Raw genomic sequence first — 15,923 nt, forward strand, 5'->3', positions numbered from 1 at the left:
TATACCTCTATTATCTGTAATTCCATTTCTCAGCTCGAATTTAACACCATAACCTTGGCTTAAGGTGAGTTAGCACTAGTATTAGAATAAAGAAATTTCAAATCACTAGAAATAATTTACAGTAAAGAAGACGAATACTATTTTAAGTGTTAAAATATCATTGAAGAGAGCTGAAACATCCTGATGAGTGTTCAAATACTGCAGGTGAATACTGAAATTTGCAAAAAAATTGCAACAGTTGGCATAAAACTGATGCAACCTAAGATGCAACGGTATTTTCTATGGTTTATCCCGTATGTAACGCGAATACGAGCCAGTTTCCTGTCGAAAGCTTTCCATGGAGGCACTCCTATTAGGCAGATAGCCCTCGTGGACTTTGCTTTAATCAGTTAACCTAATTTAACCTAAACTATTGAAACTCGTAGAATAAGAATAAGCACTTTATTTCAAAAATCAATAAAAGTCATTAATTTCTTTCACATTTATGTATTTGTAGAGAATAATTAATTAAAATTAATTTTGAAAATTATTTTTTGTGCTATCTCTGTTACCATTTAACTTTTTTGAGAAATATATTTATAGCATGCAATTATTAAAAACTACATACCATCCATTGTAAGCAAACAGTCCAGAATAGAAAGATAAGGCTATTTTCGTTACATCTGCTTCGGATCCTTCAAATGTGAAGTATTGTGTTTGTCCTACAGGTATGAAAAAAAAATATTTATAAAATGTATACAAGTACAAGCTAAAAATACAAGTTCAGAGAAAGAAAAATTAAAATAACGAGTCCTTTGAGCAATTTATACGATTTAAAAAATATTCACTCCACTTTAATTTAATTTCACTTTAGGAATATTCTTAGTTAACTATATTCGGACCAATAGCAAAGTATTGTGCAGTAAAAATGTAAAGCATTGCTAAATTATGCATGCGCTGAAAAACACTGAAAAACAGCCAAATGGCATGCGAAGTAAAAGCCAGCAATCTTTGCAAATTTTAATATTTGGTTATGAATATGAAAGTTGACATAGCCTAAGAGTTTAAGTTTTAAGATTCATGAGAGTCAATGATAGATGCTATGGATACGGAATGCGAATGGTTTGTCAGTGTTACAAACAGTACTTTAATCGTAATTACACTTGCAAATAGAGCAAATATGTCTTATACTCTTATTCCCTCCAGTTGTCTAATTTTATGAAGAATACTTAAACAGAATGTCGAAATTTTAGTCGAACTCTGATGTCTTCACAGTTCGAGGCCCTTTGGAATTTGGAGGTTCAGTGCAGATCCAATTTTTTTAAAGCGTGTGTGTGTGTGAGAGAGAGAGAGAGAGCTGATCATGTTTATCCAATATTGGGGCACACTTGGGTGTAGTAATACGGTAGTACCTTCCAGAGCGGCTGCGTCTTTGAAACACTGGAACCTGTCCTGGACCACAAATGCCTAGCGGTAGTCCATTTGTCATCATCAAATAACAATAAAATTTTGTTATTTATTTCAATCAGTAAATGCTTTACGAATAACGTTCGAATGTGAAAAGTTTAAGACAATTTGACGACTGCACCGCTAGGCATTTGGTGTCCAGGACAGGTTCCAGTGTTTCAAAGACGCAGCCGCTCTGGAAGGTACTACCGTATTACTACACCCAAGATTGGATTAACCATGATTAGATATCCAACAGAAAAGCTCATATTGATGAGTCACATATAGGTGGTTAATCCTAAGTTAAGCGTCGTGGGTCAGTAACAAATTACGCATGTTTCGCTCTCATTGCAACATTAGACAATTTCCAGATGCAACATTACATAGTCTAGTATTAACAAAATTAGACATAACCAACAGCTTCTTCCACGTATAGATAACTTGAAACTCTGATAGCAAAACAGAATTCCGTATTTCCCAAAATGTAAAACATCAGCGAAATGCTAAATTTCAAGTCTATGCGTATTAGCTCTATTGCTCTCTCCTTAGTGTTTCCTTCTTCGGTGTCGCTTGTATGTTTTTAATAATATATCTAACTAATATAAATCAAAACGCTTCTACTGTAATTACGAAAAAATATTTCTAACGCTATATATTATGTACCCTGTAATATAAGCAGAAGCCTGATTCCTTTTCCATACCTTGTAAGGAAGAGTTTCGCAACATGCTTATGAATTTGCGTAGGGATGCTCTAAATGCAGCATTTTTCAGATAAGAAAATCTATGAAAAGAAGCGTTTCTTTTGAGGTATAACCTCTTGTTCTGTTTCGTCTTCTGTAGTAGAGCAACGTCTCCATACGTGCGTACAATACAAAGACTGTCAAAGTATAAGTCACTTCACAAGTATTTCTCGTTATCTAACTCTTAAGATACTTGAAGGATCTTCTAAACATCATCAAAAATAATAGACTGATGATCGAATGAAAAGACTTCATTTAGCAAAAAGATAACAAGAAATAGAATAATAAGGTGACTGGAATTTGTACTGCGTAATTGTTTACTTTTTCAATTTCAAAGAAGAATTATAGGAACAGATGCTATCAAAATAAGGAAATTACACTTAGGAAGAGGGGAATAAAATGATTAACTTTCTAATAGGAATTAATAAGTCAGTATACTGGCATTCATATAAAATAATTTTAACAGCTTTTAGCTGTTGGATAATTCCTAATTTACGCGACTGAATCTTCATTGCTATCCTGAAAGTTACTGAAATTTACTTTTAGTTTGGATCCTGAAACTTTCTGCGTGAAATACTTCTCCATTAATATCTTTAGACATAAATTTATTTAAAATTTTATTTTTGATGCCGTATTTCCTAAGTAATCAATTAAAACAAACTTAAGTTGTATCTCTTATTACGCTAGGGTCAACAAAACACTAAATCAAAGTTTTAACATCCGCACATATATTTATATTTGCATATATTCGACCTATCTACCGTAAAATCAAAGTAACCATGACTTAACATTGCAGTATTTGTTTTCTGCAGTTTGTGAAGTCACAATGAAAATCTAAATACAGGGTTATCGAGAAAGATGGCTAGATTTTAAACAGTTTTATTAGAAAGCATTCGGGGTAGCTTGAAAATTTATATCACATAATTAACATGAAAGGCCAAATACCCTTTTAACATATAATTCGTAAATGTCAATACGATTTCTATTGGCTACTCTGTAAATATCAAAGTAGTATTTTGTCCCCCCCCCAGATGGCATAGTGGTCAGGGGAGCCGACTACAATACCGAAGGGCCCGGGTTAGAATCCCGGAGATGGCATGGTTGTACATATCGGTCCTTTCAGAGAAGGTAACGGTGGCTGTCTATTAGGTACCTCTACAATAAAATGGCCACCACTTCCGGGCTTAAGAGTGGCCAATGTCGAAAAAAGACAAAAAAATGCCCACCGTTCGGGGGGAAAAGGATTCTGTTTTTAGCCATGTATGCTGGAACATGTCCTGGTGTGATAGTTAGTATCAAAGGCAATAAATGTAGCATTTTATAACAGATGGCCTGTGTTCCATAAAATAGCCATACAATACAATACTCTCTAGGACTATACGTTTTGTTGCACGGCTGCTATCTTCATGTAAACTGGCCGTCATAACTATTGAACAAAGCTTCTGCGTATGTCAAAATTGCTTGCCCGTCGCTACAGTCTAAACCTAGACATTTTCTAATTATTTCGGTATAAAAACTAGGAAGGATAATTTAAGATAAAGCACGATATATTGATCTGAAATCAAGTCCATCTTTTTCGACGAAACGATATCTGAAGCAAACAAATTTTCATGACGCTGTCGCAAGTCAAGAATGCAATATCTACCGAATCGCATTCTTGACTACCGGATTCCGAATCAAAGAGGAGGATGAGCCATTTCAAATTGGTTTCCTATTCACGTTATGGGTGATAAGCAAGCCTATTAGCAGTCGAAAAACTAGTCGCTAAAAACTGGTTGTAAGGGTCTCGTGTGATACTTTGTGGTGCACGAGGACTTCTTTTTCTTTAAATTAAAAAATAAATAAATAAATAAATAAATAACTGGTTCGACCTGGGTTTGAATCCCGGCGAACGGGCTGGCTGAATGGTTAATTTTCGTGGATTTCCCTCATGTGTAACGGGGATACGAGCCAGTATTTCTTTAAAAGTCCTCCATGAAGACATCCCTCTCCATAGACAGATAGCACTCGTGTGCTTTACCATATTCAAATAACCTTACCTAACCTGGGTAATAAGCGTAGTTTCTCTTAGAGAAACGTAGCGCCGAGTCAGATTACTGTTTACAAAGGAAAAGCCCTTGGAACACTACTGGATAAAGGTGTTTGCTCATAATCCCAAGCATTTTATTATTGAACTCACTAACGAAGGGGAAATTCCCCAAATATCTTCACGAAAGATGTTATGTTTGGAAAACATATAGGTAAGAAACAAAGCTACAAATTTTGAAAAAAAATGCAGCAGAATTAAAAAGCGGCAAATTTATATTATAAAACGCAGTTATGCTTTGAAATGAAAACAGTTTTAAAGTACTTTTTAAAAACGCATGTTGCATAAACAAAACAAAAAACAAAAACAAAAAACAAACAAAAACAAAAACAAACAAAAAAAAAAAAAAAAAAAAAAAAACGGAAAATGACACAGCAGATTAAGAAAATTGACGCATTAGAAATTATAAAAGAGAAAATGAAATAGAATAATATTTCATAATACAAAATTTTTAAACTAACTACAATATTTATATTACCTTGGGTTTCAAAGTTAAGTAAGCAGTGCAAATTAACAGCTTTCGAAAACGCAGTTGAATTAGAGTGGCTGAAAATAGCTTTGGATACAGATGGCCATATGAAAATATCGTATGTTACAGCCTTTCTGGACTGGCGGCTAGTACTTGACTAATTTTGCCTTTCTGGACTGGCGACTAGTGGAGAGGACTTGACTAATCTTGCCTTTCTGGACTGGCGGCTAGTGGAACACAAACACTTCGTACTCGGGCGTACAGTCCCTTCATAAGAACCCTGCGGCGTACAGTACTAGCAAATATTATCTTGCCAAGCGAAGCTGGAATCATTAATGTAATAATTGTGGAGGTCTCTCGTAGATTCCGCTTTGCTACTACAACAATATACCGATCTTCAGAAGAGATGAAACCCCTTGTTCGAAGTGTTTGTGTTCCACTAGCCGCCAGTCCAGAAAGGCAAGATTACTGTTGTCAGTAATCTTGCCTTTCTGGACTGGATTACTGAAAGTACTGTTGTCAGCATCCCAACCGGATTGTCTCAGACTGGAGCAGTGTCCAAAGTCCTGTTCCCGGACAAGTCCAGCTTTACCCAGGTTACAGTTCGGTCGTTTTCATCGCTGCACCATAAATACAAGTATATATATATTAGCGCCATTTTATGTTCATGTTGGATTCTTTCATTTTTGGAAATTAGTCAGTTTTTCATTTCAGTTTTATTTCTCCCAACCTTTTGATGATTTAATCCCTGTTAGACTTTTTTTTTTAAATTTGGAAGTATTTTAATAATATTCTATATTTTTCCTGAATCAGAATCATTGTCTTGCTTCTCTTTTGTTATTTACTTTCTATCGTTTTCAAATTTTTTTTATTACTGCCGTTTTCGATGTTTTCAAATTTTCTGTCAGTTTTGAACCATCTCATGCTTTGGGTTTTACCATCATTTTGAGTATTTTCCAATCGTTTTAATATGCCGTCACACAGCAGCCGGTTTTGTGAATAATGCCTAAAGCATATGAAATTATGGAAAACACATTTTTGCTGCGGAAGAAGAGAGGACTTGTACCTAATCGCATTTTTCAAAATCGATACAGCTGGTATTCTCAACCAGAGAGAAATAAACTCCTGGGGAAATTTCGTAGTAACGCGATCATCCCTTCATTTAGCTGTTAAGTATTTACTTTTAGTTTACGAATATAAATAACTACTGTCATTCAAGTTTTGATATTTATCAACATTTTTCATACTTTTGGTTGTTTAATTTACAAAACACGTTAAAAAATAATCTAAATCTAAATAAAGGCATATGTATTTTTCGAGCTGGGGAAAGAAAGAGGTGATCTTCTAGCAGCGGTGAAAGCTGTGCATGGAACAAAACAAGTTATGATAGAATTTTATTCAAAATATACACCAAAAAGGTTTCTTTTCTTTTTTACCTAATTTTAAATTTTACGTTGTTGTGTTTCTCACCAATTTGATTTTCCGACGGAATTTTACAATACGAGAGATGTTTTATTTTTTGCTACATATTATATCTGTAATCTTGCTAACATAACGCGATCTCGGACCTTTTATTAAAAATATTTATATGTTATTATAATCTTAATAATATACATAATGCACAATTAATTTATTGAAGAAGAACGTTATCTGAACTTTGAACTTTAACATGTGATGAAATGTTACATTCCCTGAAGGACCCAAGATCATGACATATGATACTAAAGATGGCCTTTTTTCCTTCTCTCCTTCTCTTTCGTTTAGAAATAAATTGATAAACAGTTGGCATATGTCTCCTCATACTGGTAATTTCCGCCTCCGGAAACATTCTTCTTCCACTTAATAGACTTAGATGTCTCATAGGAAGAAATTACAACCTATGTAGACACGTACTTAAAAGAATAATACAGATCCGAAAATCTTTTTATCTGATATACAATACATGTAAGAATAGAAGAAATTGTCGGCTGTACTGATGAGTAAGGCACGTCGATGACAAATGTAAATGTGTAAAAAAATACACAACGCATATTAGAACCAAGGATAATCCCTTATCTTTGCTCTTTTTCCTCCCTCTTTTCACATTACACGATTTAAAATTTAAAATAAGTATGTGATTGCAAATGTAGTTTTAAGACGAGCTATAAAAAAGGTTTTAATAATCTGTGCTGAATACGCTGTTTATGAGATTTTCCTTGATTTGGTAACTAGTCCAAAAAACACCTAATAGAAGGGAAGCGAACTATAGCTATGTCTGGAAGCAACTATAAAGCTAGGAAAAGATTTAAATAAACCTTTTTATTTAAACAGAACTTAGAACATCGCGTTCGTGTGCTAACAAAACAAAAAACAAAAACAAAAAACAAACAAAAACAAAAAAAAAAAAAAAAAAAAAAAAAACGGAAAATGACACAGCAGATTAAGAAAATTGACGCATTAGAAATTATAAAAGAGAAAATGAAATAGAATAATATTTCATAATACAAAATTTTTAAACTAACTACAATATTTATATTACCTTGGCTTTCAAAGTTAAGTAAGCAGTGCAAATTAACAGCTTTCGAAAACGCAGTTGAATTAGAGTGGCTGAAAATAGCTTTGGATACAGATGGCCATATGAAAATATCGTATGTTACAGCCTTTCTGGACTGGCGGCTAGTACTTGACTAATCTTGCCTTTCTGGACTGGCGACTAGTGGAGAGGACTTGACTAATCTTGCCTTTCTGGACTGGCGGCTAGTGGAACACAAACACTTCGTACTCGGGCGTACAGTCCCTTCATAAGAACCCTGCGGCGTACAGTACTAGCAAATATTATCTTGCCAAGCGAAGCTGGAATCATTAATGTAATAATTGTGGAGGTCTCTCGTAGATTCCGCTTTGCTACTACAACAATATACCACAGTTCATGGTGACGCAACTAAAGTAACAGTAAAATCTAAGTTAAAACGTAGATTAGTAGTTAGAGATTATAGAATTTAGTTTTAATCTAAGCTGGCTCAGTAACTCTAACCGGCTTATCAAATTCAATTATCCGCAGCGATATATCGCAAAATCAAATAATTACAACTTATTAGAGCCGGCAGGAATTAAACGCAGCGTGCACGCGCAGGCCACAAACACGTTCTGTATTACAATTCAAAAACCTCAGCTTAAATACTAGCTAGCCTCATCCACATTCTTGTGAGAAAACAGAAAGAAATTAAAGTAAAGGCTAAAATTATAAATAAGTGGTAAATTTAAATAATAACCTTATACGTTTGTAGAGACATTAGGTATTTTTTGGAAGCAGGCAAGATGAAAAGATGAGCAATCGCCGCGAATCGAACCCCGGCCCTCTGAAATACCAGCCCAGCGTGCAGAACCACTACACCACGAAGGCACGCTAGGAAGGCGGGAGAAATACCTTATATACTCCCCCTTTTAAAGGGCGAGTGAGGTTTTTAGGGGACCCAATTGCCAAATCCTGGGTGAGGAGAATCATCATCCAGCACCCTTTTAGTTCGGGCGCCACTTGTAGAGACATTAAGTATTTTTTGGAAAGCAAAAGAGATGAAAAATGAGCAATCGCCTTCGCCGGGAATCGAACTACGGATCTCTGGAATACCGGCACAGCGTGCAGAACCACTACAACACTAAGGCACGCTAGGAAGGCGGGAAAAATACCTTATACGTTTATTGCCAAAAGGTATAGAAAGCATCAAGAATATCGAAGCAAGAAGTCTTGAAAATAAACTATACATTTATCTGGAATTTAGCATGTGATCTTTGTGTATTAACCATTGCATGACAATAGCACAGGCCAGAAATGTCTATAAATATTTACATCCCCTCAGTCTAAAGGCGGCAGGAAAAAAGGTCTGACGAACCAATCCAAATCTAGTAATAGGCTACCTCCCACATTTTGGCTCATGCGCTAGATATAGAAATTGAAGGAATTGAATTCATGAGCAAGAAATACTTTTGCGGCAGAAAGAAATGTCAACCGTTGCATCCCAAGTGCACACGAAAAGGAATGTCATTAATTCCTCACGGTGTCATTAATTCCTCAATGTGAAAATTTGCTTAGCGGTTTATACTGATTCAAAAGAAATCAATCGTTAAATGAATTCATAAATCCACAATCATATGTAATCTTTCCAGTTGATAACATTGTAAGTAACATCAGAAATTAATTACATTGGCCATTAATTTTGTTTAGTATATAAAAGCACACAAATAGTTTATCAATGTTATCAGTATGCGATTAAAGCTTAGATAGATATTTAAGAAATATCTGAATCATTTTACTTAGCTTTTTTATTCCGAAGCACACTATGAATATCTCTCAGATTTTTAAAGAAATCTGCCATTTCTGATTTATCACTGCAGTAATTAAGATAGCTAAACATATTAATATTACTATTTTCCTTTTGTGATGCTGGCTGTAATTGGAGAAATTCAGTAGTAGATTTATCATTCCAGGTAACTTCATACATTTCGCTGGGTTTGTGGGAATTTTCGGCGCTTGCTTCCTCACAAAACTAAATCCGGATTTTATGGAATTTCTAGATTTTGTGCTTGGTCTATTTTGGGGTAATTTTGGGCACCCTCTATAAAAAGATGGGTGTTGGCCTAAACAGTTACCGTAGTTAGGTATATCTGTTTTATCTTTAATTTGCAATCTCAGCTTCTGTGTAATTTCGATCACTTCTCACAGTACTCATGCATTTTTGGTTCAACGAATCTCATTCCTAAAGCACGAAGACTGTAAGACGACTACAGATCCTATGTTTTCTTCCTCAACCCCCTCCGGAAACAAATAGACGTCATAATCCACAAAAACTAAAATTCTTGAAATTAATATGTACAACACTTCCTTTTTATATTTTGGATTGGAGTTTGAAAAAAAAAATTAAAATAAAAAAAAAATAGGCTATTTGATTGCACATTAAATTTTTAAAATTACATAAGCTTCATAATTACATTCTTGTTGCACGCTGCAGTTGATTGCCTCACTTATAAAAAAATTCTTCAAATATGTGTACAAGTCTGTACACCTGTTTTAAATATCTGTATTCTTTTTCTAAAAGCGATTTCCAATAAGAAAAAATCTGATGTGTACACCACATGACTTTCTTGTATGGAATATTAAATTATACGCAATTTTCTTGCATTTTATTTAAACTTATTAGATTGAATTAAACCTACTTCGCCGACAGCGCATAAACCACAATAGAATAAATGCATTCTTTAAAATTCACTTTTGTTTACCATAGCGACACTCTGGCACTAGGTTTACTTAACAGTATTATATTTCATTCATATTATAACTCAGAATGCATAAAATGTATATCATTTAAAGAATTATCTAATCGTTGCCACATGTTCTATTCAAATACTATAATAAAGCTAGAACTATGTATAAAAGAAATTAAGCAAATAAAACGAAAAAGAAACAGTTTTTCACAGACGATTAAGTATTTCTCATTTAATTAATTCAGTTCTTACTTCGCGAGAAGGCAAAAATACATAAAAACTCAAAATATCTGTATTAAAAATTACGAAGTAAATTCAAACGCTTATTTCCTCGAAAAAATTCCAGAAAGAATTAAGCATGATTTAATTGGCAATAATAAATGAATGCGTTATCTTTGTTGTTGCGAAGCTAAGTTTCTCTAGATTGGCAACAAATCCTCTAGAATCCTGTTTCAAATGTAAACATCAATGGCCGCCATTAAAACAGGCTTAGCGGCAATTAAACATTTTTAAAATTGCTGATAATTCTAAAAATATTGCACACAGATTTACTAAAGGCAAAAATCCTTAACCGGAAGATAAAAACCATATAATTCAATCATTTTTAAAGAAAAAAAATGTACAATTTACAAACATATAAGAGTAAAGAAACTGAGATCACTGAGCCGGGTAATAGAGTGGATATATATATAAATATATTTATATACGTTTGGTGCGGCCGATTGCAACCAAAATACGAGGTGCACATCTACATGTTATAGCAGTCCTATATACAAAATTTCAACGTTCTGAGGCTACTCGTTTTTGAGTTATGCGAGATACGTACGTACGTACATACGTTCGTACAGACGCCACGAAAAATTCTCTTCAGAATTAATTTTAAAGCAGTTTTATAATTTTTTTGAAGGAAAAGAGTATTTTATTCTGTCCTTACGTACAGATATCACGCAAAAACATCGTTAAATTGCATTCGATAGCGGTCAAAATGGATATTTTCGTTGAAATATGCTGCCTGAAACTTTTCGCGATTACAATACTTCCTTTTTACTTCGTACAAGGAAGTAAAAAGATTTCGTAAGTGATATCGGAGGCTAACATTTGGAAGAAAACGCAGTGGCTGAGCAGGGAAAATATTCATGCATCACTGAATAAGACTAGAAATATTATTTTCATACGAAAATGTTTACGCAAAGATCATCGGTTAAATTTAACAAAAAAGCTGGATAAACTTCGGGTGAACAAGTAAACGCCGTGGTTAGTTAAGCGATAACAAGCTCATGAATAAAGGCAAGCTATTTTGCAAAACTGTTTCCCACGACTCATAAGAAAAGGAAATGACGAATTTATGCGCCATGTGTGCCATTAAAACGAACCCATATTGCCAGCATATGAGAATGAACACCTGTTTACAAAGCTGATGCAATAATTCCCACTTAATGACAATCGTTTCCAGACGGAAATTCTCCGGTTTTATCCCCAATATGCAGATATGTTTATTTCAGAGACCTTGATCTTTATGCGAATGTATTCGAAAGCGCGCTAGACGCGCTTTCCAATTATTCACGGTTCTCATTTACGGTCGGATTTTATGTCAGACGAATGCATTATTTATTGGGACAAATAATTCAGACGAATATTCATCACTTATGACGAATCCTGCTCTGGGGATTGGATTTCGCAATTCGTATCTCATGATTCGTGCATTATAATTTAGACCTCACGAACGAATTCTATATAGAAAAAACATATTTCCTGATGCCAGAGTAAACTGAACCATTAAAGAATTTGCTATTTTTGATAAACTTCCATCGTGTAGCCTAAATTATCCAGTCTACTTCTGATTAACCGGATAATACCAAGGACAAAAGCCCACGGATGTCGCGGTTAATCTGAGGTCAGTTTTAAAAAAAATTAATTGAAATGGAGGAGGAATAACTAAAATTATAAGGTATTTTGTCCCTCCTTATCGCCTGCCTTCGTAGTGTAACTGGAAAATACAGCGGGCTGGCAATCGGAAAGTCCAGATTTCGCGCCTCGACGACCACACAGCAGATTTTTCCTGTTTTCTGCTCCGAAATACGCCTAATGAGACTTCAAAAATCTAAGAACATTTTACCTGCATTTTCAAGCAGCTTAATTTGCAGAGTAATTTCATTTAATTACGTAAATTCCAAATAAAAGAATTCACAGTGAATAACGAAAGATTAATGAAATGAAATGAAGGAAAAAAGGTATAATGAAATGAAGCAGCTATAAATTGATTAAATAACAATAGTCACAAGAAAACGGAACAGCGCCGTTGAGTTCAACTGGCGTAAGAAAGGTCATTTCAAACTCTTTGCTTTTGACTCTGCAATGTTTATGTGTACCGGAAAATGTAAAATTGAATTACGTACTGTTGTGGACGAAAACGATTCCGCAATACTATGATATCACCTGCTATTACTGCTCTTACTTCATGCATTTTTCCTTTTTTTTCAGCATTTTTCGTAGACAGTTTTGTTTTATGCTGATAGTTTGTGATAGTAATTTCCCCATCAGTCCACAATAAATTTAACTTTTTTATTTGTTTGTTTAGACAAAGTACCTTAAACTGGAAGCCGATTGTAATTTTAAAAAATGTTAAAGTCAAATGAAAATTCATCGTGCTGTTTCATTCAGCACTTTTCTCCGTTTTAATTGTTAGGTTATAGTTACTAAAATAAGGCTTTCTTTTACAACCATGATGTTCAGTTCGGATTCAGATCCACAATTAGATTACACAATTTAAATTGAAAATTTTAATTCGAAGCATAGCAAAGATTAAAAAAATATACTTTTATTAATTTAGAAAAACGACAAAATATATTAATAAATTCAGAAAAGGGGAAATAAAAAAAGAAAGGAATGGTCAAACAAAGAGAAAGAAAAGAAAAAAAACTTTTTACACTTCCAAACTGACGATTTCCACCGTATCTTATATAAATAGCTTGTTTAACGATTTACGATTAGAATCTCCAGCAGCTTTAACAAACGAATCCAAATAACCACCAATCATACCCTTTTTGTTCAGGTAAAAAAGTCCTGCTCACTCATTTTAATGTGTAATACACAAAACAGAAAAAAATTTCTCTTACAAAAAGCAGATAACCTCGCGTACTCCTTTATAATATATAAATATTTTTATGCTTTCGTTTCTTTTCTTTAATTTGATTATTTAAATTACTGCTGAAAATATTAGGGCTCTTTGTCCAAAGGAAAGAATGCCTTTGTGAAGGACACTCTAAGAAAAATTAGCTCACATTGACGCTACAGGTATACACACATTCACACTATACTGGCTTGTATATACTCGTATATACACATGGGGAAAACCTCGAAACCTCCCATGCAACCTACGCATTCTTCGTCAAAATTTGAAACCGAGTCGAACTACCTGTGTTCACCGATTTTATCCTTTGGCTGATGGTGGACTTAATATTTTTAAACGGGGATAAGCTCCGACGATGTTAGACAACGGTTAGCAGAGGAAAGTTGCCTTACCTATAGACCTGAGTTAAACTGTAGAGTTATTAGGTTAAGTGGAAGCAGAAAAGATGAAAAATATGCAACCGCCTTCGCCGGGAATCGAACCACGGGCCTCTGGAATACCGGCCCAGCGTGCTACCGTTACACCACGAAGGCTCGCTAGGGAAGTGGGAGAAATACCTTATATACTCCCCTTTTTAAAGAGCGACTAGGGTTTTAGGGGACCTAGTCGCCAAATCCTGGGTGCGGAGAATCATCATCCACAACCCTTTTAGTTCGGGCGCCACTTGTAGAGTCATTAGGTTAATTGGAAGCAGAAAAGATGAAAAATATGCAACCGCCTTCGCCGGGAATCGAACCACGGACCTCTGAAATACCGGCCCAGCGTGCTACCGTTACACCACGAAGGCACGCTAGGGAAGTGGGAGAAATACCTTATAAAACTACTGCATAAAATTCGGATGTTTACAATTATCTCCGTCACTTTAGAGAGTCCGATATTGCTCCATTTCACTGGTACATCTTGAATACTTTCTTGAAACCGAAAGGCCGAAATGTAGGATACATCGGGTAATACCTCGGCGAAAGCCTAATTGGTAAGGTCCAAGGCATTAGAGACGTAAAATTAAAAGAAACAGCGGCTGATGAAAGCGTATTCACAGTAACTAGAATATAGTGCGTTACAGTTTGAAACCTTTGAGGCACGTCTGTCAGATACTGGCAGTATTAAGTATGTTCGAATAGTGGAGTAGAACAGAGAAGGTAGAATTTGATCCATCCTCCAAGTTTTCTCCATGATGTTATTTTGTGTAGGCACTAACGAGGTTCTTTTCCATGCATGTCTTTCAGGCATTTTAAGGTCTGGCAGCATTAGTATTGCTTACTGATTATTGTATATCACTTCGTAAACAAAATAACCCTCAATACAGAGAGAAAGCGAAAAAACATTTACATGCAGAAATAACGTCGAAAGCATACTTTTCAGAAACTGCAAGGATTTCATATAGCAGGAATAACATAAAATACTTCCCTTATTCGTTTAGAGACTTGAATTGACTGTATGAAGTCATTCATTTGAGGCCGGAACTGCATTTCATTGTGTTAAGAAAGTTCAGAAATAATGATTACCCTATTAAGGATTACTACCTACACTATAATAACAACTTAATTAAATAAAACTCAAGTAAAATGTTTTATGGAGAATATTTGGTTTAAACGAGAGCGATAAACGTGAAAAATCAACTGAACTCTCGTCGCGATTTGAACCACGGATCATTCAGGTGCTAGTTGGATATACAAAGTACGCAAGTGTAAATGCAAGAATTACTTATATTCTGTCTAGCATTTAAAGAGTGCATGGGGAGAAGTACGAGATCCACTCGATCTAGTCCGAATGGTAGCGAGTTATCGGCCCCCATGCTTTTAATTAAGATGCCACTGTAAAAATTAAAAAGGTTTTAAAGTAGAAGAAGCGAGAAATAAGCTGTCCTTCTTTCGGGAATCTCATCACAGATCTTTCAATTTTGAGATTGATATTCACATTATCTGCATTTATCACCTGAATTTCAGGATGGGTTATAATATATAATTACATATAAATGAAAAATGTGCATTATTGCGTAGGTTTTGATAACTATTAAATTACTGGAACCAAGCGTTTATAGCACGTTTCGCATAACGGTTCTTTAACTTTCGTTTCTCCTGCTTTCTGAAAATTTTTGCTTTTTTATACGTTTCATACTATTTTTATTCCATTAATATTTTAATTTTTATATTTGTTTAATTGTTTATTTACTTATTTTGAAAATTTATTATGTTTTTATATCCCAAATTGATCCTATCTATAGGAGCAATTCATTATTAAATTTTTGTTACATTTATTATAGCTATTCATATAAGTAATTATTTAACGTATTATTGTAAATTACTGCAGAACATGCAATAATAATTTAGAACTGAAAATATTTATCTACATGAAGTTAGATAGTTGTGGTTTAAATATATTAGAATTAAGTTTTCATATATAATTTTTTTTTCACTTTCAGAAATTTGAAGTAGTAATCTTTCCATTAAATAAAAAAAGAAAATTAATAAGTAATAACAACTTTAAAAAAAATTCTGCTGGCATTAGGCAAACAGAAAACATACGGTATGATTCATATAAGGCGTAGAGCATTCACATCAAGATCAAATCAAGCAGGCCAACATTTCACTCATTTGTAGAAAATAATCAGAGCCGGTTTTAGCTGGATTAAATATTCAGAGCTGTATTTAAATAGCAAGAACAACCTGAGCGAGGACGAAGAATATCCTCGTAGGAATTTTAACTGCAGTAAAAACGCTGGAGCAAGACCCGACTGAAGAAGTATTCCTGGAAAAGTAGTACGACTATATCTTTGTTTACTTGGGCATAACAAGAAGGCGCTCCCAGTGATTGGCGATAATATTAGTTATCAGA

At 34.4% G+C, this 15,923-nt stretch overlaps 1 protein-coding gene across 1 annotated transcript in view; it reads right to left on the reverse strand.

The window, feature by feature from the left end:
• The window catches only part of LOC118188898 (large neutral amino acids transporter small subunit 2-like), a 96,435-nt gene that overhangs the window by 36,645 nt on the left and 43,867 nt on the right, over positions 1 to 15,923 (reverse strand). Inside the window, exon 3 of the mRNA XM_035359419.2 lies at positions 608 to 701. Within this exon, the coding sequence (XP_035215310.1) occupies positions 608 to 701 (94 nt within the window). The remainder of the gene's footprint in view (positions 1 to 607; positions 702 to 15,923) is intronic.

Source organism: Stegodyphus dumicola, chromosome X2 (genome assembly GCF_044657685.1).
Source record: "Stegodyphus dumicola isolate Sdum_Otavi_A_Nest chromosome X2, ASM4465768v1".
Taxonomy (NCBI): domain Eukaryota; kingdom Metazoa; phylum Arthropoda; class Arachnida; order Araneae; family Eresidae; genus Stegodyphus; species Stegodyphus dumicola.